At 43.3% G+C, this 23,885-nt stretch overlaps 1 protein-coding gene across 11 annotated transcripts in view; it reads left to right on the top strand.

Annotated features, from left to right (window-relative positions):
* RYR1 (ryanodine receptor 1) overlaps positions 1 to 23,885 on the top strand; it is a 132,542-nt gene that overhangs the window by 33,459 nt on the left and 75,198 nt on the right. For all 11 annotated transcript variants that reach the window (XM_075608326.1, XM_075608327.1, XM_075608325.1 and 8 more), the window contains 24 exons: positions 100 to 229; positions 902 to 1,062; positions 1,911 to 2,076; positions 2,563 to 2,649; positions 2,997 to 3,223; positions 3,910 to 4,813; positions 5,369 to 5,569; positions 5,831 to 5,939; positions 6,432 to 6,575; positions 9,452 to 9,725; positions 9,910 to 10,024; positions 10,487 to 10,619; positions 11,717 to 11,811; positions 16,818 to 16,953; positions 17,161 to 17,347; positions 18,546 to 18,657; positions 19,070 to 19,190; positions 19,291 to 19,460; positions 20,282 to 20,502; positions 21,278 to 21,368; positions 21,958 to 22,098; positions 22,458 to 22,621; positions 23,252 to 23,330; positions 23,555 to 23,644. In XM_075608326.1, coding sequence (XP_075464441.1) covers positions 100 to 229; positions 902 to 1,062; positions 1,911 to 2,076; positions 2,563 to 2,649; positions 2,997 to 3,223; positions 3,910 to 4,813; positions 5,369 to 5,569; positions 5,831 to 5,939; positions 6,432 to 6,575; positions 9,452 to 9,725; positions 9,910 to 10,024; positions 10,487 to 10,619; positions 11,717 to 11,811; positions 16,818 to 16,953; positions 17,161 to 17,347; positions 18,546 to 18,657; positions 19,070 to 19,190; positions 19,291 to 19,460; positions 20,282 to 20,502; positions 21,278 to 21,368; positions 21,958 to 22,098; positions 22,458 to 22,621; positions 23,252 to 23,330; positions 23,555 to 23,644 — 4,258 coding nt within the window. The remainder of the gene's footprint in view (positions 1 to 99; positions 230 to 901; positions 1,063 to 1,910; positions 2,077 to 2,562; positions 2,650 to 2,996; positions 3,224 to 3,909; positions 4,814 to 5,368; positions 5,570 to 5,830; positions 5,940 to 6,431; positions 6,576 to 9,451; positions 9,726 to 9,909; positions 10,025 to 10,486; positions 10,620 to 11,716; positions 11,812 to 16,817; positions 16,954 to 17,160; positions 17,348 to 18,545; positions 18,658 to 19,069; positions 19,191 to 19,290; positions 19,461 to 20,281; positions 20,503 to 21,277; positions 21,369 to 21,957; positions 22,099 to 22,457; positions 22,622 to 23,251; positions 23,331 to 23,554; positions 23,645 to 23,885) is intronic.

The following is a 23,885-nucleotide window of genomic DNA, read 5'->3' as shown; positions in this document are numbered from 1 at the left end:
CAGATCTTGTACAGTAGGTCACAGTTTTGGGACAGACACAGCAGGACTCTTTCTCACCTCCCCTATTTTAGACCCAATGTCCCCCTTTGTGTCTCCCAGGTTTCTGTTCAAAGCCAAGAAGCCGGCGTTCATATCCTCGCCCCCTATAATACCAGCAATACCCCGTCTGGGGAAGGATGTGGTGCCAGATGACCGAGATGACCCTGAGATCATCATGAACACAACCACGGTATGAACTGTGTCTTCCTAAGAGTGTGTGCATAATCACAGTCTTCCTACTGTTTACTTACCGGCTGTGAAAAAACTGCACCAGATTGATCAAAAAACATCCTATTACTGTGGGATTTTGCAATTGGGTGACTGGTAAAGCCCCAAGTGAATCAGGCTGATCATAGTAACCTTATACAATGATACCGTAATAAGCTACTGTATCCCAGAGCGTCTGCTACAAATCAAGCATGTAAAGAAAAACAATTCATACCTTTGCTGTAGTGGTACAATAGTTATAGCAAACTAGCTGTGCTGTTTAGACTACAGGGGAGGGGTTTAAACCATGGGGAAACCCTAGTTAGACAATCATTTTTCGTGCATATTTTCTGGGAGAAAAACGTACAGTATGATCAGAATTACACAAATAAACAATTGTAGAGTATGTTCCAAAGTCAACCCTCTAAGTAAGTCCAAAATATGCAAATTCATTAATATGTGGAAACGACGAGGCAGGTTAAAATACCAGTTCAAGCCATTAAAAGTGAATTTTATCAACATATTTCTTATTGACCTTGAATTTGAAGTGATACAGTAAATCAGTAAAAGGGTAAAGAAGTGTATCTAGCTTTAATATAGTGACTTGGTTACCACGAGTCGTGTTTGAGCTTCTCCTGCTTTTTTCTCCCTTCAGTATTATTACTCTGTGAGGATATTTGCTGGAGAGGAGCCTACAGGGGTGTGGGTGGGTTGGGTGACCCCCGATTACCATCTTTACGACATGAACTTTGACCTGAACAAAGTCCGCATGGCTACCATCACTATGGGGGACGATAAAGGAAACATATTTAACAGGTGAGTGGTGAAGAGAGAGGAGGTGTCGGGACCGTATGAAGGCTGAAGTATGTCTTAGTCTGATGGCTAGACGAGAGAGAAAAGGGGATTAAGGGAAAGATGGAGAAAAAGGATGAGAATAAGGTACGGAGGAGTGAATAGAGTTATCATCAACCATTTGAATTGTCAACTCTGAAACAGAGGAGGTAAAGGGAGATTGAGCTCTTTGTAAATAGTAAATAAATCCATGAAATACTGTAGGTTTAAAATACATAAGAACGTTGAGTGACTGATGGAGGTTGGGGTCTGGAGGTTAAGTGGATACTGTCTTATTAACAATGAGAAAAGTTGATAATTAATTGATATTCTTATACTACATTTAAAGGAATTTAGATCAAGTGCATATTTTCTTTTAGTAAGGATTTAAAAGCAGAGTGGAGATTTTACTGGGCATTATAATGGGATAATGGAAGGTGAGTGTGCATCCTTTTGGAGAAAGCTTTAGGGGAGGGGTTGAGTAGATACTCTTGTATTTCCTATGGGGAAGCTGAATGATTGAATACAGCACTACTGTATGTAATAAGTATCAGGAAATGTAGAAACAGTGCATATGTTCTTTTACTAAGGATATGTGGGTTCAGTTGAAACTATATTGGGATAAGAAAAGGAAGGATAGAAGTTGAGTGGGCATTGTCTTTAATAAAAACAAAAACATTGGGTTAGACATTGGGAATTACTCTTTTGTTATAAGGAATGAAGAATGACATATGTGTGGACGTTCTTTGGGGTGCTGAGTGAATGTCATTGTGAGCAAGAAGACCTGACCTGAGATTCCTTCCTTGATGATGTGTTTGCTTTTTAATTCCCAGCATTAAGCGCAGTAACTGTTACATGGTGTGGGGTGGAGAATTCGGTAACAACACCCAGCAAGCACGCGTCCGCAAAGAGGACCTTGTGATTGGCTGTCTGATTGACCTGGCAACTGGTCTCATGACCTTCACAGCCAATGGGAAAGAGGTCAACACGTTCTTCCAGGTACATGGGCAGTGTCCTGCCACTCTGTCTCTTCTACATGAGAATAGTGGGATTCATAGGGCTAGCGTACAACATGGGTTAAAATCCTACCGCAAATGTCGTCAACTTCCAACAGATTTTTGGTGGGATATAATAAAAATATATATTCTGTTTTTCTTTTCAGTTCCCCTAAGAAACATCAAAATATACCATCACACAACACAGGTTTCACTCGTGCTACTTCAATTAAATATGAGCGTTCTCTTTTATTGGCAGAACAAAAACACAAATAAACTGAAATCTGCAACAAAAGAATAGAAACCAATGTAGGAAGCATTTAAAAAAAATAAAAATTTAAGTGTTAAAACGTTTATTTTTCAAGCAGTATTTTTATCTCTTGTGGCCCATAAAACTCCGTAAGCTCTTCAATACAGGGGTTAATTGTGGCGATCATTTTACGTGGAGAGGTGCTACTGTAAATGCATGTTTCTCTTCTTGACATCCCAGGTGGAGCCCAACACAAAGTTGTTCCCAGCTGTCTTTGCTCTGCCCTCAAGCCAGAATATGTTCCAGTTTGAGCTGGGCAAATTAAAGGTAAAGCCTTTGGGGAGTTTATTTCCAAGGATATCCCACACATGTTACAGGGTTAAACAATTGTTCTCTAAAGATATATTATATCACTAGCCTATAATACAATAAATATTACAGTAGGTTTAATAACCTCACAAAACTCTGCCTCTCATTATTTAATTCCCTTTTTAGTTTGATCTTTCTCTCTAACATTCTCTCGTGACTCTCTATTTATATTTCCCCCCTCTTTATTTCTTCTTGCCATTTTATATTTTCCTTTCTGTCCCAACTCTACTATTCCACTTCCTTTCTTCTATCTCACACTTTTATGAACTGTCCTTGATTATTTAACCTTTGCCGCCTCTTTGTAGAATATCATGCCCATTTCTGCGGCAATGTTCCGCAGCGAGAACAAAAACCCAGTGCCCCAGTGTCCCCCTCGGCTGGATGTCCAGATTCTGACTCCTGTGGTGTGGAGCCGGATGCCCAATGACTTCCTAAATGTGGAGACGGGCAGGGTCAGCGAAAGGCACGGCTGGATGGTTGAGTGTACAGAACCCCTTATGATGATGGCCCTACACATCCCTGAAGAGAACAGGTACAACATTGGGATAGAAATGGACAGAAAACTGAGCTATATCCAGCAGCTTGGACATGGAGTACAGGGGGAGCTTCAATGAGCTCATGACATTGGTGATGTCAAAAGCCTTGCATTGAAGTACCACAGCACTTTGCTTTGATCTTGATTCATTCAGCATCTGGTTCATCATTTTATGATGTGGGTAGTGTTAGGAGTAGCTAGGGAGGAATTGCAGGGCACAATATTACAATGCGATATACCAAAACCTGCATCCCATGTCAGTCACTTTGTATCTCTTTTCTGTGCATCAAAAAGAGTTCATATGAATGTCTTCCATCTGCAGAACTGAATTAAAAACAAATAGCACCAGATTTACTGGAGATAAATATCCCCAATGTGTTTAATGTTTTTAGTTTCGGTTGTTGGTTTGTTTTCATCATTTTCTCCTACTTTGGTAAATAACCCTGCAAATCTTTCTTAGCTTCCCAGCCATTAGTGGTCCCAATAAGACAGTGAACATTGCTCCTTTCCTCCTTTCACCTACCAGAATCAGTGGTCCTTAGGAGTACTTTTTGTGTCATTGTGTTGCTCTGCAGTGTGAGGAACAGATTTAGTGGTCCACAGGTCACTGTGACAACAAGCAGATGGAGGGTAATAGCCAAATTACTGTGTTACAATTCTGAGTGTTACTATGTTATATGCAGGTGTATTGACATTCTGGAGCTGTCAGAACGTCTGGACTTGCTCAAGTTCCACTACCACACACTGAAGCTGTACTGCTCAGTCTGTGCCCTGGGGAACAACCGTGTGGCCCACGCCCTGTGCAGCCACGTGGATGAATCCCAACTGCTGTACACCATCGAGAGCAACCACCTGTCAGGGCTCCTCCGAAGCGGATTCTATGACCTGCTTATCAGCATCCACTTGGAGTCGGCCAAGAGAGCACGGCTTACGATGAACAACGAGTTTATCATCCCCATGACGGACCAAACCAAGAGCATTAAGCTATTCCCTAATGATAACAAGAAGCACGGGCTACCAGGTGTGGGGATGAGCACCTGTCTCAGGCCAGTGCTCCATTTCTCACATACTTGCTTTGTAAGCACTAGTACCGAGCTCTATCAACTAAGTCCTTTCATCCCACTGGACGTGCTGAAGATCAAGGCCATAAACATGTTGACGGAGGCTGTGCTGGATGGGGGGCAGCACACCCGGGATCCAGTAGGGGGCAGTGTGGAATTCCAGTTCGTGCCTGTTCTGAAGCTCATCTCCACGCTCCTGGTTATGGGCGTTTTTGAGGATGATGATGTGAAACACATCCTGAAGATGATAGAGCCCAATGTGTTCTCCGAGGAGGAAGGGGAGAAGGAGGGAGGCGAGGTGGAAGAGCCAGAGAAGATGGAGGAACAGGAAGAGGAGAAAGTCAAGGAAAAGGCTATTGAGGGAGGTGGTGATGATGATTGGGGCGAATGGGAGGAAGGGCAGGAGAAGATGGAAGAAACAGAAGAGAAGGCGATTGAGGCTGGAGAGGAAGAAGCCAAGGAAGAAGAGGAGGATTTGGAGGAAGGTTTGCTGCAGATGAAGCTGCCAGAGTCGGTGAAGTTGCAGGTAGGTCATTGCTCTTGGGAAGGGTGTTGGAGGGGAAAATGTGCTTTGTTTTGACCCTAGTCACTACTGTTGCAGTCTGTGCATTGATCCAAAAGGGAGCAACATACACCAATAAATATTATGTAGGAATTCATGTCAAGCTGCCTCTACATTTCCAAAGAAAAGGACACCATGATGCATACAGTAGGTCCCTACTGTGTGCTACTCTGTGGAGGACAGACTCAATGGTTTATAAGTCTCCTTAGTGATCTATAGATGTCATCTTTCCCTGCGTCACCATTTCATCCTGCAAGGAAAGTTATAGACAATAGTCCATAAATTACTTCTGTCTCTGTGTAACTGGGTTACTGATCTTTTAAATTGTCCAAAAATCTTTTGTCACCAAGTAGCAGGAGAGAGAGAGATTAGAAATAACTTAGTTATCGTTTAAGTATTGCCTTGCAGTGGAAGAAACACTATCAATGGGTCCCAGTCCAAGTGCTACCACAGTATGTTACAATTCCCAGTGTTACTATGTTACCCTGTAGCAGTTAATCACCCCTCTCCTCCACCTAGATGTGTAACCTGCTGCAGTACTTCTGTGATCGAGAGCTACAGCACCGCGTTGAAGCGATCATTGCTTTCTCGGAGCGCCATGTGGACAGCCTGCAGACCAATCAGAGGCTTCGCTACAAGGAGCTGATGCAGGCATTTACCATGTCTGCAGCTGAAACCGCGCGCAGAACAAGGGAATTCCGCTCACCCCCGCAGGAGCAGGTAATGACCCCACCCGACACCAATCTCCCATTGCCTTTTCTCCCTTCCAATTTATCCCCTGGAATCAATAACTATATCACTGTTTTCTGTTCCCTTTCTCCAAATGCTTTCCAAGTCATTATCAATGGAATCTTTCCTCAAAAGATCTTACAATCTATTTGATGACCAATATATTGATTTGGCTAGTGCCTCATATCTTGCAAGTTTCTTTGTGTCTCTCTAGTTACTATAATAAATGCATTTCCTTGTCTCTGCCCTCAGATTAACATGCTGGTAAACTTTAGGAATATGGCCGAGGAGGATATCCCTGTGCCTGAGGAGATTCGGGATGAGCTAATAGATTTCCACGCAGACCTTCTGGCCCACTGTGGTAAGATTCCCTCTCACAAGAACACAGAGGACAGAATCCACATCTTCCTCATGCTCCAACAACGTCCCCTACAACCCAAGCAGTGATGGCATACTCATCTCTTATTCCTGAGCCACTGCACCTCTTACCACTTTGGCACTGAGAATATCAGCATTTATATGCATTATAATTATGACGAACTGCATATCCAATCATCTCAGCACTGAGTGCTTATATACCCTGTGATCTCATCTGCATATGGCTTTGGTCACCTCAATATGTGCTTCTATTCTCCCCTCATTATAAGGCTCTTATGGTTTACTTCAAGACTTTGTATAAGGACAGAAGGCATTACCATAAGGCTCTGCGTCTCCTAGTTTAATATCTCCTCATTATAAAGGTCTTTGTATAGCTCCAGGATTCTCGTTACAAAGCTCTGGGTTTCATTAGTGAAGCCTTGAAGCTCTCTGTGTAATGCTCTGAACTCACTATAAGTCACTGTTCCCCTCCCAGGGGTACAGATGGAGGGGGAGGAGGAGGAAGAGGAAGAAGACACCACTTTGCGCAGACGCATGCTGAATCTTCTGGAGAAGGTGAGGAACCTGCGGGGCAAAAAGGAGGAGCCAGAACCTGAGCCAGAGGAGGAGCCCAAACCCAGTAAGTAGAGGGGATGGCACCATGAGATGAAAATAAGAGGGAAATAGATGAAATGGGCTTATCTAGGGCTTGGTCACAATCAATGGAGAACGGTCTTATTCACTTGATTTAGTCTCATTCATTGGAAGGCAGCATCACTAATTGGGAGTCTCGTTCATTAGAAGGCAGTGTAGTTCATTGGAAAGTAGTCCCACTTACCCGAAAACAATCTCACTCATTGCAAGAGAATTTCACTCAATGGTGGGCAGTGTCGCTTATAGGAAGACAGACACACATATTTAAACTGGAACAGTCAGATCTATTTATCTGTCTCTGACGTCTGTACTGTACATGGTTCTACTCCTCTCTGGCTCCTCAGTGCAGCCCCCCATGCGAGTGACAGTCACCAACAGCTGGGGATAGAGTTTCTCATGCCTTACACACCACAGAGGATCAAGGTGACTGGAATAGCCACTGCTGGAGTACTCTGGCCTGCAGGAGCAAGTGAGGTTGGATAATATGCAGATCTCACCTAGAACAGATTGATCCATTGTCACAAAGAAAAGTATAATCTGCTGGCTCCCCAACAGGAAAGTGGTTAAATCCCTCCCTGCCAAACATCTCGAGGAAACAAATTAGCTCATGTCTAACTATAGAGATGTCCATGTTCATCTGAAAATGCAACTTGTTCAGAGGTCTATCATTATGCATTATGTATGAAGTGTTGACGTGGATACTAAGTACCATTCAACAGTGCTGCATGTTTGTTTCATGGTGTATAAAGTTGATAGAGATACATTATTAAGCATCATTATATAGTGCAACATTCTATGAGCCCTATTGTTCTAGGAGATGTGTAGTTTTGTCATAGGTTAGTGATACCTTAATGAACTAGCACAAAACTATAGATAACCAATTAGATTGTAAGCTCTTCAGAGCAGAGTCTCCTTTTCCTAAATATTACTTTTATATCTGAAGCACTTCTCCCCTTTATGTGTTATTTATATTATTTATATGATAGTCACGTATATTACTGCTGTGAAGCACTATGTACATTAATGGCGCTATATAAATAAAGATACATACATACAGATATAGGAGTTGAATGCGTTCTACTTAATACCTCAGAGGACAATTCTTATATGGATGCTACTACTGGATTATATTTTGTTGCAGCAGTAGTTATAAAACAAAGACAGAAAGAATAATCCTTTACCGTCGTGCACACCACAGGAGCATTTGCGTAGTATGAACATAGGAGAGGTTATTAGTACTTACTCCAAAAGCCAATGTTTAAAACGTAACTTTTAATTAATGTATGTTCATCTAAAAGTGGTTGTACTTTATATAAAAAACTACATTTATTGTGCAGCTATATTTTTAATGTGATTTTAAAAAAAAAAGGTCTGAGATGCTAGTCTTAAACTAGTACTAATTTAATTATTATTAATAAAAGCTAGATATAAAATATCTCAGGTCCTTTAGAAATGAGTCTGTGTTCTGTGTAGCAATTCTACCCTTGCCTTATCAGAGAACACCGTGTCTCCATTAGAACATTTGTTACTTAATAACCCTTCAATAGGTAGTGGTGAAGATAGTTTTGGATATTCGGGGTAGGGGGAGAAAGGGGTGAGGTAGAGAGTACAATAGATTCACTTTGAATAGGCGCCATGGTACTTAGTGCAGAGTAAAAAGTTATTGAAATGAACGCAGTGACTGATCCAGTTTCAGCAGACCTCATGGAAACGTGAAGTCAGTCGAGACACATCATGTTGGAGGCATTACCCGACACGCGTTTCTCAGACTAAGCGGCTTATTCTTACAACTCAGATTAATATACAGTCTCATCCAATTGGATCCCAAAATAATTTTCAAATAGACCCTAGTCTGTTTGTGATATTTATTAAATGAATGGAGTGTGAAAAAAAGCCTTCATTAACTTAATTTGGTGATAGTGTGTTCAGACTATAAATTCACCTGGCCTCTCTTTTTAATACATTTCTGTCCCTGTTACCTCTTAGTATATCTGGGGTTATGTGGTCAATCGCTTGAAAAGTTATATCTCTAGTGTTACCCTGTGTGGTTCTCTTACATGTCTAGAGATTGGGGTGTTGAGATTGTTTTGTATCGAACCTACGGAATGTGTTCTAGGATTCTGCTCTGAATTTCCTCAGTCTTGCCCACATATTTGAGGCAACAAATGCATGTAGCCAGATAGATAATGCCTGGTGTTTTACAATTGATGAAACTATGTAACATATATGATTTTTAGTTGTTCCAGTTACTGATGTTTTTGCTGCGTGCCAATACATTTAATGGTTTTCTGTTTGTCTAGCTTTGTCTTTCAAAAGATCTTGCTGCGGTGCTCAAGGTGCTTTTTTGTACACTTTTTTTTAAAATTAGCACTGTATCCTTTTTGAAAACCTCTTCTTCATAAATGTTGCTTGTATTTTAAACTCGGTTGTGTTAGGATTATTCTTTCTGTCTGTTTTATAACAACTTTTATTGAACTAGCAAGATAGTTTTTATAGATGAAATTATAGTGTACAGCGTTCTTCAAATCTCACAGGTCTCTTATGCACATGTACAGTGCATTCCAAACTTCACATAATAATGTTCTTGTAATGTACAGTACATGTCTGTTCTGTATGTGTACAGTGCATTCCAAACCTCGCAGGCATCTTTTTAATGCATACAGCGCTTTGCAAACCTCATAGATTTTCTGTGAAAACATTGTTGTACTGTATGTATGAATAACTCTCTTGTTGGTTCATTAAAAAATTTCACAACCTACTGTACAAAGTTTTACTGTAGTATGTTGATTTTCAAAGGAGTACATACACATGGTCAAAGTGTCACTGTCACTGACTCCTGTTGTATTATGTGTGACACAACAGGCACCCTGCAGGAGTTGATCTCTCACACTATGGTTCACTGGGCCCAGGAGTCATTCGTTCAGAACCCTGAGCTGGTACGGGTGATGTTCAGCTTGCTGCACCGTCAATACGATGGGCTGGGGGAGCTGATCCGGGCGCTGCCCAAGGCGTACACCATCAATGCTGTGTCTGTGGAGGACACCATGAACCTTTTGGAGAGTCTGGGACAGATACGCTCACTGCTCATTGTACAGATGGGACCCGAGGAGGAGAACCTAATGATACAGAGCATTGGGTCTGTCCACAACACCTCTTTCTCTGCTGTCTGTCTATGGCTTCTTCTTATATGATCTTTCTCTCTCTTCCCCCCCCCCCCCCTTTCTCTCTTTCATCTCTTCATCGTCCCTCCTTCTCTCTCTGTACATCCTATCATTCTCTCAACACCCAGCTGATCTCCTTACTCCCTTTTCCCCTTCTAGAAACATAATGAACAACAAGGTCTTTTATCAGCACCCTAACCTAATGCGAGCTCTGGGCATGCACGAGACTGTAATGGAGGTGATGGTCAATGTACTAGGAGGAGGAGAATCCAAGGTAAATGGGAGCAGTTGTCAGAGCAGTTATCCCTCTAGAAAGGGGGTGAGACATGCACTGATTCTAATTAGTCTGTATAGTATTGAATGACACACCCTAGCTACCTCTCCAGAGTGAAGGAATGGCTGTAGGGTGCTTTACTTTCCCAAATTACAGGTGATGTCACATTCATCTATAGTCCTTATGTACACAGACGGATTGAGATTGCAGAGCTCATGTTCCCTTTAACTTTATAAGTCCTGGTTTATATATTCAGGTCACAGTTCAATTGCAGCACTAAACTTTGGTCCCCATTCTGCAGCACACAGTTGCACAGTCACTTTCTTCTGATCTTCCACAATTTATAAGAAAAGTTAAGCATTCCCTTGATTTTCAATATCCAGCACAGCTATCTTCTTAAGGAAGTGCATGACCTCTTTCATCCTCTTACTGACCTCCCTTTCTCCTCTCCCTCTTTCTCAGGAGATTCGCTTTCCGAAGATGGTGACCAACTGCTGCCGGTTCCTGTGCTATTTCTGCAGAATTAGCCGTCAGAATCAGAGAGCTATGTTCGACCATCTCAGCTACCTGCTGGAGAACAGCGGCATTGGTCTGGGTAAGTCCCTGCCTGGGAGGGTTCATAATAGACATCCAGTGACCAACATAACATCTAATACACAGTGGTGCAGCCTAGATAAGTGTTTTTCAATCAAGGTTCCTAGGAACCAACACAAAAACATTGACTACTGAGAATTACAGAGAAAATTAAGCCTGGATAGGGTGCTACACAGGTGAGACATATAACTATATATAAAGGATAACACGGTTCAGAGAACCAGAATATATCTCTACCTGTGTGCATACCAAGTTGCGGTACAAATAACCTGTTAGTGAGTAATAAGCGATTAAAATATACCCCTGAGTCATATAAGCCACTACACTCCTACCAGGTCTGGTTTCCTATTCAGAGTGAACATTTATGCTCAGCAAGATCATCCATGTATAGTTTGTTTGAAAGCAGTTACACTGCTGCTATTTCTACTTTCATTTAAGATGATCATTGGAAAGATAGACCACCATTAGTGATTCGGTGATAATGACACACGATAATTGTAGGACTGATTCTGCAGTATATACTATAGGGGATATTGAATACCATACTGTTATTCTACACTCACATTTCCTCCATCCTGCGCCATCCCTCCTCATTTTGTAGTTGTATTTGCCTTTTACATTCCCATATTTTATATAGACTCCCATGAAATGTTATATTTTAATCACATTACTCACTAGCACAGTATGTGTACAGCTCATTGGTGTGCACACAGCTGGAGATATACTCTGGTTCTCTGAACCTTGTTGTCCTTTAAGGTTCCTAGGAACCCCTGGGTTTCATGGGCATCCATAAAGTATTTCATGCAATTTTGAGGTAATTTGAAAATTGTACCAAATACAGAAGAATTTACAATGCATCTGATCTCAAACACGCTATTAGAGAGGGTTGGGGTTTCTTACAATGCATCTGATCTCAGACGTGCTATTAGAGAGAGTTGAGGTTCCTTACAATGCATCTGATTTCAGACGCGCTATTAGAGAGTGTTGGGGTTCTGCAGAATTTTACAATATAATTATAGGTTTCCTTAACAACAACAAAAAGTTGAAAACCACTGGGCTAGAGGAAGAAAATCTCCACTCTCTGGTCTCTTACTGTAGGGATGAGGGGCTCCACACCATTGGATGTGGCTGCTGCTTCAGTGATCGATAACAATGAGCTGGCTCTGGCGCTGCAGGAACAGGACCTAGAGAAGGTGAGTGAGGAAACCCAGAACAACTTTGCACTGCATGGAACAGAGCAGCTTGCAATAGTAGTAGTACCGAAGACTGCAGAGGACAAGGCACTGCATGTACTTCCCAAAACTGCAGAGCAGCCATCATAGAGTGCTGCCTGACCTTTTAATTGGTCCTGATCTTCTCTATTAAACAACTTAATTTACATCCCATTGAATTACAAAGCACCTCAACTACCCAAGGATTTACTTTCACCAACAACCACTTGACGCCTGCCTGTATCCAAAATGTATGTATGCATATCTTTATTTATATACCACCATTAATGTACCTAGCGCTTCACAGCAGTAATACACGTGACATAATAATATAAATAACAAATAATACAAATAACACATAATAGGAATAAGCGCTTCAGACATAAAAGTAAAATTAGGAAAAGGAGTCCCTGCCCAGAAGAGCTTACAATCTAATTGGTAAGTAGGAAGAACATAAAGAGACAGTATAAATGTGTTATGGTAAGTGTGTCTGCATGGGGCCAAGGTCGATGTATAGTATCAGCCATGGAGCTACCCATATGCATCGTTAACGAAGTGGGTTTTAAGATTGGTCTAAAAAGGGGATAGAGAGGGTGCTTGTCGGATATTGAGGGGAAGGGCATTCCAGAGGTGTGGGGCAGTGAGTGAAAGGTTTAAGGAGGGAGAGGGCTTTAGATACAAAAGGCGCAGAGAGAAGACATCCTTGAGCTGAACGCAGGAGTCGGGATGATGTATAGCGAGAAATTGGGGAGGAGATGTAAGGAGCGGCAGAATAGTGTATAGCCTTAAAAGTGAGAAGGAGAATTGTGTGTGTGATACGGGATTTGATAGATTGGGTCTCTGCACTGAGATTCACATTGGATTCGGCTTCTCCGTCCACCTGCAAAGAAGAACCCACCATGGCTGCAAACCCTCTCCAGTGAAATCCACAAAATCAAGGTACTGTGAAAACTAGAATCATGGCAGGATCTATACTCCACATGCCCAGAGACACCATCCAGCTTTACTCTTTATCTAGCAAATAACCGTCCTTCACTGCATTTTTACAAGTTACAACACACAGCACATCAGCAAAATTCTATAAATCACAAGAAAGTACTCTTGTTATACCAACCATGGTGCATTTACACATGGAAGCTTGAGGAATCTCCACTTGAAAAGTTTTTCACACCATCACTTGAAAGACTTTTCACACCTCACTCAAACCTGCTCTGATGTAGAGTAGTATCATATAACAAGATACTACAGGAGGCCTGCACAACATATGGCCCGCGGGCCACATGCGGCCCACTCGGACTCACTGTGTGGCCCGCGGGCTCCGGCAGCAATGCGGCGGCAGGGTCCAGCGCTGTGAGGTGGCGGGGTGCGGCGATCTCCATCTTCTCCCCTGAAAATTCTACTGTTTCCCCCACAGGTCATGAAAAAAATGACTGTGTGGTGTCAAATGATGCCGCATTGCCATGGTATCAGGACGCTAAGTGACGTCATGGCTTCCCGTTGTCATGGCAATGTGGCGCCCCACGGCCATTTTTTTCAGGACCTATAGGGGAAACAATACGGATACTTTGAACCCTCCCTCCACAACTTGATTTAGTAATTTAGTCAACCCAATTCTCCTCTACCATTAACCAACCCTCAGTCTGACCTCCACCACATTAACTGTTTTGTTGCTGACCTACTGTATTCCTACAGCTTTAGTCTTCTGTCACTCCGCCCTCTTCGTGCTGCAGTTCATATCGAACCATCTTTTGATTACGTCCTTCAATCCCTTTGCATTTATGTTTCTTAAACTCACAGGCTGCTGCGGTGGCAAGCATACAAAAATCAAACTCTCTCCCATAACTTCCTAACTCACTTACCCTCCTGCTGACCTACACTGCCAGAGAAGAGACAGATCAAAGTGGTCCTTCCTGCTTGATCCCCATTCCCAGAGATTCTACACTGAATTGCCAGAACACTAGCTCAGGCCTCCAATGTGTCCTATTAGAACTGTCCTATGTCAACAGTGCACAAACTGGGGGGGGCGCGCGATTGTCTGCTGGGGGCACGGGGTTTATAGAGGCCCTGTGCGCTTCCCGAAGGCACTTAAATTAAGTGCCGGGGAAGCCGCGAAGGCCTCTGTTAACTGCACTTACCTTGCTCCTGGAGATGTGTCGCCATGGCAATGAAGCGTCAAATGACGCCGCAAGGTCATGTGACGTCAACGTGAAATCATGACACAAACGCTGGAGCCAAGGTAAGAGGTGGGGGGGCAAAGAGAGGGGAACAACCGGCAGGGGGGCGCAGGGAAAAAAAGATTGCGCTCCCCTGTCCTATGTAATGGAAAAGGGATTTGTGCGCGCTGTCCCTCCAAAAGCTCTCCCTCGACTTCCAAGTCTCCCCTGCAGCTTCTAATCTCCCATGATCAGCGGGGCATACTCAGCACATAAAACACAAAAATAGGAGAAAATTAGTACATAAATCTTTATAAAATATAACACATAAAACACAAAAATTGTATAAAAAAATTAAGGTCACATAATATTATATTGAAATATAGACCACATAGATCAAAAAAGAACCCTGTGACACACACTAGGGATCTGGTATTGACACCCAAATCTCACACCAGGAGTATTCCCTAGTTGGTAAATAAGGGAGAAGAAGTCCAAGACTGCCAAGATGTTAAAACAGACCTTACTACTCCAAAATCTCCTGATGGCTTCCTCGTGATATCTGAGGGCAGCAGTGCAAGAGTCCGTCGTCATGGACGTGCCGTCGCTGCGTATGACGTCACCTACGCGTTTCATGTCAGATTACACTTCTTCAGGGGTTAGTCATGTTCCCCTGTCCTATGTAATGCTAGATCTATTAGGAACAACAATAATAATTAGACAGCTGTTATAGCTGATCTTATTGAATCATCAGTCCTAACATGTATCACAGAGACATGGCTAGATGATAACGAAGCCCCCATTTTAGAAGCTGCTGTCCCAACAAATGATTCATTGATTCACTGATTAGTGCAGGAGCGTAGGGGAGGTGGTGTGACAATCTACAGTATTTTAAAGCAACTTTGAAACTTAGGGCTGTCCCAGTGGGGCTAACTCTATCATTTGAGTGTATTGCTGCTTGGAGTGCTTTGGAATACGTCTGATCTACCGCCCTCGCGGAAATCGAAAGTTATTTCTGCAGGAAATTGCAGGCCTCATTCCTGGCCTAGTCCTGGAGTACCCCAGATGGCTTTTCTTGGGTGTTTCAATGGTTCGATGATAAACTCTCAATGTTGTCAAGACCTCCTCTCACACAATGAATGCTCTGGAATTCACACAACTTTTTTGCTCTGCTACCAAGGAAATGGACACACACTTGATCTTGTTTTCCAGAGGAGTCTAGAAATGACTGACCTAACAATAGGCCCAGTTGTCTAGTCAGACCACCACTCAATTTTGTTCTCAATCACAGCCCCACCGACCGTTGAGGTATTCGACCCCCCCAGGGGCCTGATGAAAAACCTGGCTTTCTCTGACATATTGAATGCCTGTATGGATACCAGAGCTTTTGCTTTACTACAATAGAGATTTGGGGGACACAATGGATTCTATTGCTCCCATTTGCATACGACCTCTCACCTCCCACTATCATACCCTTTGACAGTTCTATTAGGGAATTGAAGAAGAAGGGATGCAGTCTTGAACAGTGCTGGCAGAGGTCTCATATGTTTGAGGACAAGCTGCAACTGATTGACCACATCACGAAATACCAGTCCACAATTACCAGTAAGAATTCCGAGTTCCTGTCACGTGAGATCATAGCAGCGGACAATGCTGCACCATGAAGAGGCCCTGCAAACTAGCATGTCTGCAGTCTGATGAAGCCTTGTTCACAGTCCTGTTGTGGTGGTTTTGCTCTTCTCTGATAAAGTAATCTCCATCCAAGCTTGAGTCCCGACTGTGCTATCTAATGAGTGTCAGGGTTCCGGGCATGAAAATGCAGGTTCTTTGTCTTCTCTTAAGCTGTGTTGATGTAATCGCCCCAGTGTTTGCCAAAATAGTCCTGTGCTCTTTGCAGATCGAGATCTTTCCAAAACTGCCGAAGGAAGCAGTCATCAGACCTCTTCTAAAAAAGCCTTAATTAGACCCGGATTGCATTGGTATACCGGCCTGTATCAAACCTTTCTTTCTTAGGGAAGGTTATTGGTAAACTGGTTGCAACCCAGCTGGAAACCCATCCATCAACCCATGATACTTATAACCCATTCCAATCAGGATTCAGAAGACAGCTTAGTACTGAAACAGATCTGGTTTGTGTGCTAAATGATCTGGTGACAGTGGTGACTGTTCTATCTTAGTACTAGTTGACCTCTCTGTACTATTTGATACCATGGACAATGGTATCTTAATGGAGCACCTGAAGGAATTGTGTGGACACGGTGACACAGTTTTCAGCTGGTTTAGATCTTTTCTCACTGTCTGGTTTCAGAGATTATCTTCAGGCGTATATTCCTCTGCACCAATGCTCCTGTCGTGTGGAGTGCCACAGGGTTCTATCCTATCTCCTATATTGTTTGCAGTGTACATGCTGCCACTAGGTGACATAATCAGACGGCATGGCCGGTGTTATCACTGCTATGCAGATGACACTCAACTGGCTTACCCAGCCAACATTGCAGATAGGGATATGTATGTGAATTAGACTCCTGACAGGAGTAGATGTTGGTTTTTATGATTTCTTTTGTTTCTTAAAGTGACGGTGTTTAAAATGTTTAGTGTCACTAATGGAAAAATAAACCGCTGAAGGTTGAGGGCTTAGTGCCCCTTGTGTGTGTACACATGTTTGTCCCCCCTTTCTACAAATTAAACCCTAGAAGACTGTTGCGAAGAGCCTGGGAAAACAGCAGCGCTACATAAAGAGCCTGGCTGCTGGCAAAAAACACACCTACACCTACCGTTGTCCACCCTCATATTTGAACTCTCCAGAATTAATCCATCTCCTCATTTATGCCTCAGGTTGTATCTTACCTGGCTGGCTGCGGTCTGCAAAGCTGCCCCATGTTGTTGGTCAAGGGTTATCCTGACATTGGGTGGAACCCAGTTGGAGGGCAGAGGTACTTGGACTTCCTACGTTTTGCTGTCTTTGTGAACGGTGAGTGAGAAGGGCAGTGAGGAATCCCTGTACTGTTAATCCCCCCTGCACTGTTTATATCACCCCGTTCATCTTATCTTCCCAGCACGGTCTACATGACGCTGTTCATTTTATCACCCCTGAAATGTTGAAATCACTCCATTCAGTTATTTACTGCTGCACTGTTTATATCATCCTGTGCATATGCTGTCCCTGGTTCTTCCTCAGGTGAGAGCGTGGAAGAGAATGCTAACGTGGTTGTGCGTCTGCTAATTCGGCGCCCAGAGTGCTTTGGTCCAGCGCTGCGAGGGGAGGGAGGGAACGGGCTGCTCGCTGCCATCGAGGAGGCCATCAAAATCTCAGAGGATCCCGCCAGGGATGGACCCACTGTCAAGAAGGACCGACGCAGGGAAATGTGAGTGCAAAACACTGCCCACATTTTTCCTGGTCTCTTCCATGTTCTCTTAATCCTTTTCTTTTTCTCCTTCCTCACTTTCTTTTTCTTTATTTCTTTTTTTTTTTTTAAACATATCTTTCACTCCCTCCATATACCTCTATATGTCTTTATTTATATAGCGCCATAAATGTACATAGCGCTTCAAAGTAGTAATACATATCAAATAAATAACAAATAATATAAATAACAGGTCATGGGAATAAGTGCTTCAGACATAAAAGTAACATTAAGGAAGAGGAGTCCCTGCTCCGAGGAGCTTACAATCTAATTGGTATGTAGGGAGAACGTACAGTGACAGCAGGAGGGAATTCTAGTAAGTGCGTCTGCAGGGGGCCAAGCTTTATGTATCATGTGTCCAGGATTATCCAGTGCTATTCATATGCTTCTTTAAGCAGATGTGTCTTAAGGTGGGTCTTAAAGGTGGATAGAGAGGGGGCTAGTCGGGTATTGAAGGTAAGGGCATTCCAGAGGTGCGGGGCAGAAAGTGAGAAAGGTTTAAGGCGGGAGAGAGCTTTAGATACAAAGTGGGTAGAAAGAAGACATCCTTGAGAAGAACGCAAGAGTCGGGATGGTGCATAGCGAGAAATTAGGGCTGAGATGTAAGGAGAGGCAGAAGAGTGTAAAGCTTTAAAAGTGAGGAGGAGAATTGAGTGTGAGATACGGGATTTGATTTCTCCCTTTTCTCTATCATGATCTCACTCTCTTTCTCTCTTTGGGTACATAATTAAGGTGTCATAGTGCCAACTCAACACTACCGCACAAAAAAATCCCAAGGACTATTTGTACCTTAATTAATTACTCTCTTTTTCAAGAACTCCAATTTTCTGTCTCCCTCCCTCTCCCTCTCTCTCACCCCCTAGCTCCCATGATCTGCTATTGCCTCTCATGCCTCTGCCTCTACATTTATCTTTTCTTCCTGTCCCACCTATTCTCACTTCCCTGAAACCCTCTCTTCATTCCATCATCTTCCTCTATCTTCATCTATCTCCCTCTCTATCTTGGCCCTGCGGTGAGTAGTGTCTGCGGCGACATGCGTGGAGGTGGAGCGCTGGTGGGATTTGGCCATGGCCAAACTGCCCTTTCCGCTCTATCTTGGCCTCTTTTACCCCTTCTCTCACTCTTCCTCCCTCTCACTGCTATTTCTTTCTCTCCTCAGGTATGGAGGGGAGGAAGCCCATGAGGAGAATCGTGTGCACCTTGGTAACGCCATCATGTCTTTCTATGCTGCTCTGATTGACCTGTTGGGACGCTGTGCTCCTGAAATGCATGTAAGGGAGCTAAGCCCTCCTGTGGTCATTCACATCTGCCCTGTTCCACCATGCATATCTACCCTGTGTGTCTATGCCATCTTCCCCTTTCCCCCTATCTCTATCTGTCACTATCACTTCTTTCTTTCTTTCCCACCACACACTTTTGCTCTCTCCCTTTCTGTCTGTTTATCTCCCTTTCTCTTTTTTCTTTAAATTCTCTGTCTTTTCATTATATTCTCTTTTATACGATCTCCTATAAGTAAATACATTGTTCATTTTTAGTGTGGACACCCTGTATTATAGTATACCATCTTTCTCACTCCCTGCTCTCTATCGCTTTCTCCCAGTATCTCCCTATATCTTTCTCGTTCACCTTTATGTCTTAATGTTCTCAAATCTTCTGCCTTTTGCTCTCTCTCTATCTTTGCAGCTGATCCTGGCCAGTAAGGGCGAGGCTCTCAGGATCCGTGCCATCCTTCGCTCTCTGGTGCCTATTGAGGATTTGGTGGGAGTCATCAGCCTCGCCCTGCAGATCCCGGCCTTTGGCAAGGGTGAGATACAGGGGCTGGATATGGGCAGGACTGTAAGTCTTGGTAATACGGTAGCATCCCATGCAAGTCTCTCCTCCTGACCTCTCCTTCCTCACACCAGACGGAAACACCATTGAGCCAAAGATGTCTGCCAGCTTCCTGCCAGATCATAAAGCTCCAACGGTTCTGTTCCTGGACCGTGTCTATGGCATTGATAATCAGGACTTCTTGCTGCAGATGCTAGAGATCGGCTTCCTGCCGGACATGAGGGCTGCAGCCTCTCTGGATACTGTAAGTATCTGTCCCAGCTTGGGACAGAGGTGGGGCACAGTGTTATTTCTCTTTCATCCCCTCTTTATTTTTTCTGTTTCTCCCTTGCTGTTTCTATCACCCACTATTTCGTAATCACTTTCTAGTTTTTTTTTCTCCCTCTGACTCGCTTCTCTCTCTCTCTCTCAGAATCCTCCTTTTCTCACTCCTTTCTCTGTTTAATTCTCTCCCCCTGTCTCTCTCTTTTTATCTCCCCTTTAATTGTTTCCTTTCTTTCTCCATCTCTCGCACTTCCTTCTTTTTTTTCTATGTCTCTCTCTGCAGCCTTCTTTCTCTCCTTCTCTCTGTCTCACCACGCCTGGCTCTTCTAACTCAACTTCCTTATCTCTCTCAACTGCCTCTTCTCTCTCCTTCTCCTGTGTTAATGTTCCTCCCTTAAATTCAAGGATACTTAATTTGCATGCTGTTGTATACATGTGTTACCAAAATAATAGACTAATAAAATGAATGAAAAGAAAGGGCCACAAAACAGAATGTGGGTGATGTGTGGCAGAGCCAGGTGTCCTTGTGAATTATGTGACATTTCTGCTCTTGCGATAGATTTTGCAGCTATGACAGCCGTTTCTCCCCTATTTTCCCTGTTAGCTTTGGAATGTATCCATCCCTCATGGGTTTGTATTTTACACAACTTTATCTCTCTCTCTCTCTTTCTCCTCTCTCTTTCTTCTCTCTCTTTCTCCTCTCTCTTTCTCCTCTCTCTTTCTCCTCTCTTTTTCTCCTCTCTCTTTCTCCTCTCTCTTTCTCCTCTCTCTTTCTCCTCTCTTCCCCCCCTCCTCTTTCAGGCTGCATTCAGCACCACAGAGATGGCCCTTTCATTGAATCGATACCTGTGCTTGGCCGTGCTCCCTCTCATCACAAAATGTGCTCCCCTATTCGCTGGCACTGAGCACCGCGCCATAATGATAGACTCCATGCTGCACACAATTTACCGCCTCTCCCGTGGGCGCTCCCTCACCAAAGCGCAGCGCGATGTCATCGAGGAATGTCTGATGGGACTATGCAGGTACTACAAGAGAGGCAAGGGGACTCTGATCAGTGTCTGATTTTATAGGGGGGGTGGACCACTGCTTTGTATTTGGAAGTTGAAGGAGTGGCTGAGAAGAGATGTGTCAATCTAAATTGGTTATTCCCACGTGCCCCTCTCAATTAAGCTTCTCTCTCCCTCTACCTTTATATCATTGTTTTCAATGGTTCTAGACGACTAAACAGCTTCCCCAAGTGGGCTGCTATCTTTGCACTTGTTTAACACAGACTGGACTATTCTGGCTGCTTAGAACAGCAAGCTAAAGCTTAAAGACGAAATATCTGTATAAGTGCAGAGATTAAACAAATTGTACACTCAGGGAGCTATTCACTAAGCTGCAATATCATTATCAGTTCTAAATTACTATTCACTAATGATTGTTGACAATGTTAACAATGTTGCACCGTAGTAAATATACTTACTAATTGTCTTGTTTTCATGTCAATGTCATTAATCTCTTAAACGCTGTGAGATGTGGTAGAGACTGAGATAGACTCGGGTAATTGGTTAATTAGCAAACCAAGGGGCCAGGCCTCCCCCTTTGGGACGCAGAGATTTGTATCTAAATTTTGTTGTGATTGCGCAGTTATATAAGATCCCTCCCAACTGCGCGCCTGCAGAAGGGCTTTGTGTATCTTTATGGTTACCACCTTACAAATATAATTACATGATAATTGAACTCCTGTGGTGCACCAAGCCCGAAGAAGATACTGGAATCAGTTGAGAGGGTCTCATTTTGTCTGCCTGTTTCCAGATATCTCCGTCCTTCAATGCTTCAACATCTCCTGCGGAGGCTGGTCTTTGACGTGCCTATTCTTAATGAATTTGCCAAAATGCCGCTGAAGGTGAGACCACATACAATACAGCTCTATCTCCTCTGCTATCCCACTCCTGCCCCTTTTACCTGCGCACACTGCACCTGAGTCTTGCTCTGCAGCACTTGTTGCTGTTACAGTACAGACTCACTAGGCACACAGCTTCCTCATTGCTCTCCAGTCCTCCCAAACGGTAACCTCTGCTTTTCTAGCATGGACACACTGCTATATTGCTTCCCTTTAATCCTCAAACAACAAAGATGCATGTTACGCACCAGCAATGAAAAAATATATAGAGGATACTTATGCCGGTTCTCTCTTCTGAGTAAGGGAAGGCCCGCTGTGTTCCATGCACAGAATTCAGAACAAAAGAAGAGTAGAGGCTCCACAGATTATGCCAATTCAAATATTTATTGAAGCCAAAATATTCCAACGTTTCGGCCGCCTAGATAGCCTTTGTCAAGGAATGAAGGAATCATTCCCCTTAGTCCTGCCATGCTGCAGCACTGACACACTACTCTCCCTGCCCCTCGTGCTTCCCCTATTATTCCAGTACAGTTCTTCCCACCCCTCATTCACCGTTCTAGAACTCACATATGTAATTGACTTTGTCTTTCAGCTTCTCACCAATCATTATGAGCGCTGCTGGAAGTATTACTGCCTCCCAACAGGGTGGGCCAATTACGGCGTGACATCAGAGGAGGAACTTCACTTAACGAGGAAGCTATTCTGGGGGATCTTTGAATCTCTCGCTCATAAGGTAATGACCTGGGTATTGAGATTGACATTTTATTGTGCTGAAGAAGTAGCTGAGTGGTAAGGCCACTGCCTTTGAAGTGGATGAACATGGTTCAAATCACAGTGTCAGCCCTCCTTGTAACCTTGGACAAGTAACTTTATCTCACCTGCTCCTCAGGTACCAAACTTTAGATTAAGAGCTGTTTAGGGAAGGGACTTGGGAGCGATTCATTAATCATGGCACTATCGCAGTTTAATGACTAACCACCATTTCCCCCTCTAAAGTCTGTGTACAGCACTGCCAGCACTGTCAGTATGCTGTTATCGTTTAATTCTCAAGGAACTGCATACAATGTGTGATTGACTTTCTGCTCCTTGCAGAAATTTGATGCTGAGCTGTATAAAATCGCCATGCCATGTCTGAGTGCCATCGCGGGCGCCCTTCCTCCTGACTATGTGGACGCCAGTTACTCGTCCAAGACAGAGAAAAAGGCATCCGTGGATGCAGAGGGAAACTTCGATCCTAAACCAGTGGAGACTCTCAAGTAAGAAGCGTCTCTTTCTGCGTGAATGAGTATTGAAGTTGACCACCAATAGACAGCCAGCGTCTGAGTTTGTACGGGCAATTCCCAACCTTTTCGTGCACAATTTGTTTTGTGTACCCATCAACATTTTGCCTTGTTTTAAACATTTGCAAGACACATCTGGATTGTCTGGGTTGTGGTTGGGAACCGTTGCGTTATACCATGAATATAGAAGCCAGACATCAGGGAGGGAAGGGAGAGAGGAGGAAAAACAAGGGAAGAAGGAGCGAAGAGATAAAGAGAAGCTGTGCAGAAGGAATGGACCAGGGTCGAAAGAATTAAGAGGAAAGAGTAAAAGGAAGACTAGAGAGAGAGGCTGAGAAAGCAAGAGAAATAAAATAGGGCAAAGGATAAAAAGAGGGTTGTAGTGGAGAGAATGAGAAAGGGGAGGAGAGGAGTGATAATAGAATTAGGGTGGCATAGTAAGGGACAGAAAGAAGGAGGAGCAGATGCATTAATAATTCTTTCTCAATCTGTGGAAATTATGCCTTGCACCTGAGCTCCTGACAGGGGTCTCCAGGGCTTGCCCAATGGATGCTTCTCTTTATTAGCTGTTCTGCTTCTAAGGGAAAACTTTATTTCTCTGTCCAGCGTTATAATCCCGGAGAAGTTGGATGGCTTCATCAACAAGCATGCTGAGTACACCCATGACAAATGGGCATTTGAAAAGGTACCTATTGCTAAGCATTATTTGTTACACGAAGGATGCTTTAACCAGGCTATAAATTAAACCTTTAGTGCCTGTTCTCTGGGGTTTGAGCATCAAAGTCTTTGGGTACAAAAGTGGTGCAATCGATGTTAGCTTTGTAGCATATTACATTTGGGAGACTTTGATACATTAAATCAATAACCAATTGTTGAGATTCTGTGATGTAACATTTTACTTTCCTATAGATACAAAATAACTGGTCATACGGGGAGACGGTGGATGAAGAGGCAAAGACGCACCCAATGCTACGTCCATACAAAACCTTTTCTGAAAAGGTAATTTGCTCCTCTCATCCCCAAGCCACATACCCCTAAAGCTGCATGCAGTTGAAGACACACTTGCCCATTTTCCCTTTAGCTCATTTTTAATATCTGGCTTTTATTACCTTTTTTCTTAATCCCTTCAAGTTTCCATATTACCAGACACCAGCATTCTCTGTTTCTATTCCATCACTGTATTTGCCCTTTTGCTAGGAGGCTTTCTTGCACCCATTACCCTTTTTAGTGGAGAAGAAAA

Source organism: Ascaphus truei, chromosome 7 (genome assembly GCF_040206685.1).
Source record: "Ascaphus truei isolate aAscTru1 chromosome 7, aAscTru1.hap1, whole genome shotgun sequence".
Taxonomy (NCBI): domain Eukaryota; kingdom Metazoa; phylum Chordata; class Amphibia; order Anura; family Ascaphidae; genus Ascaphus; species Ascaphus truei.
Note: the sequence above shows the minus strand (reverse complement) of the source record. Positions and strands in the feature narration are given on the sequence as shown.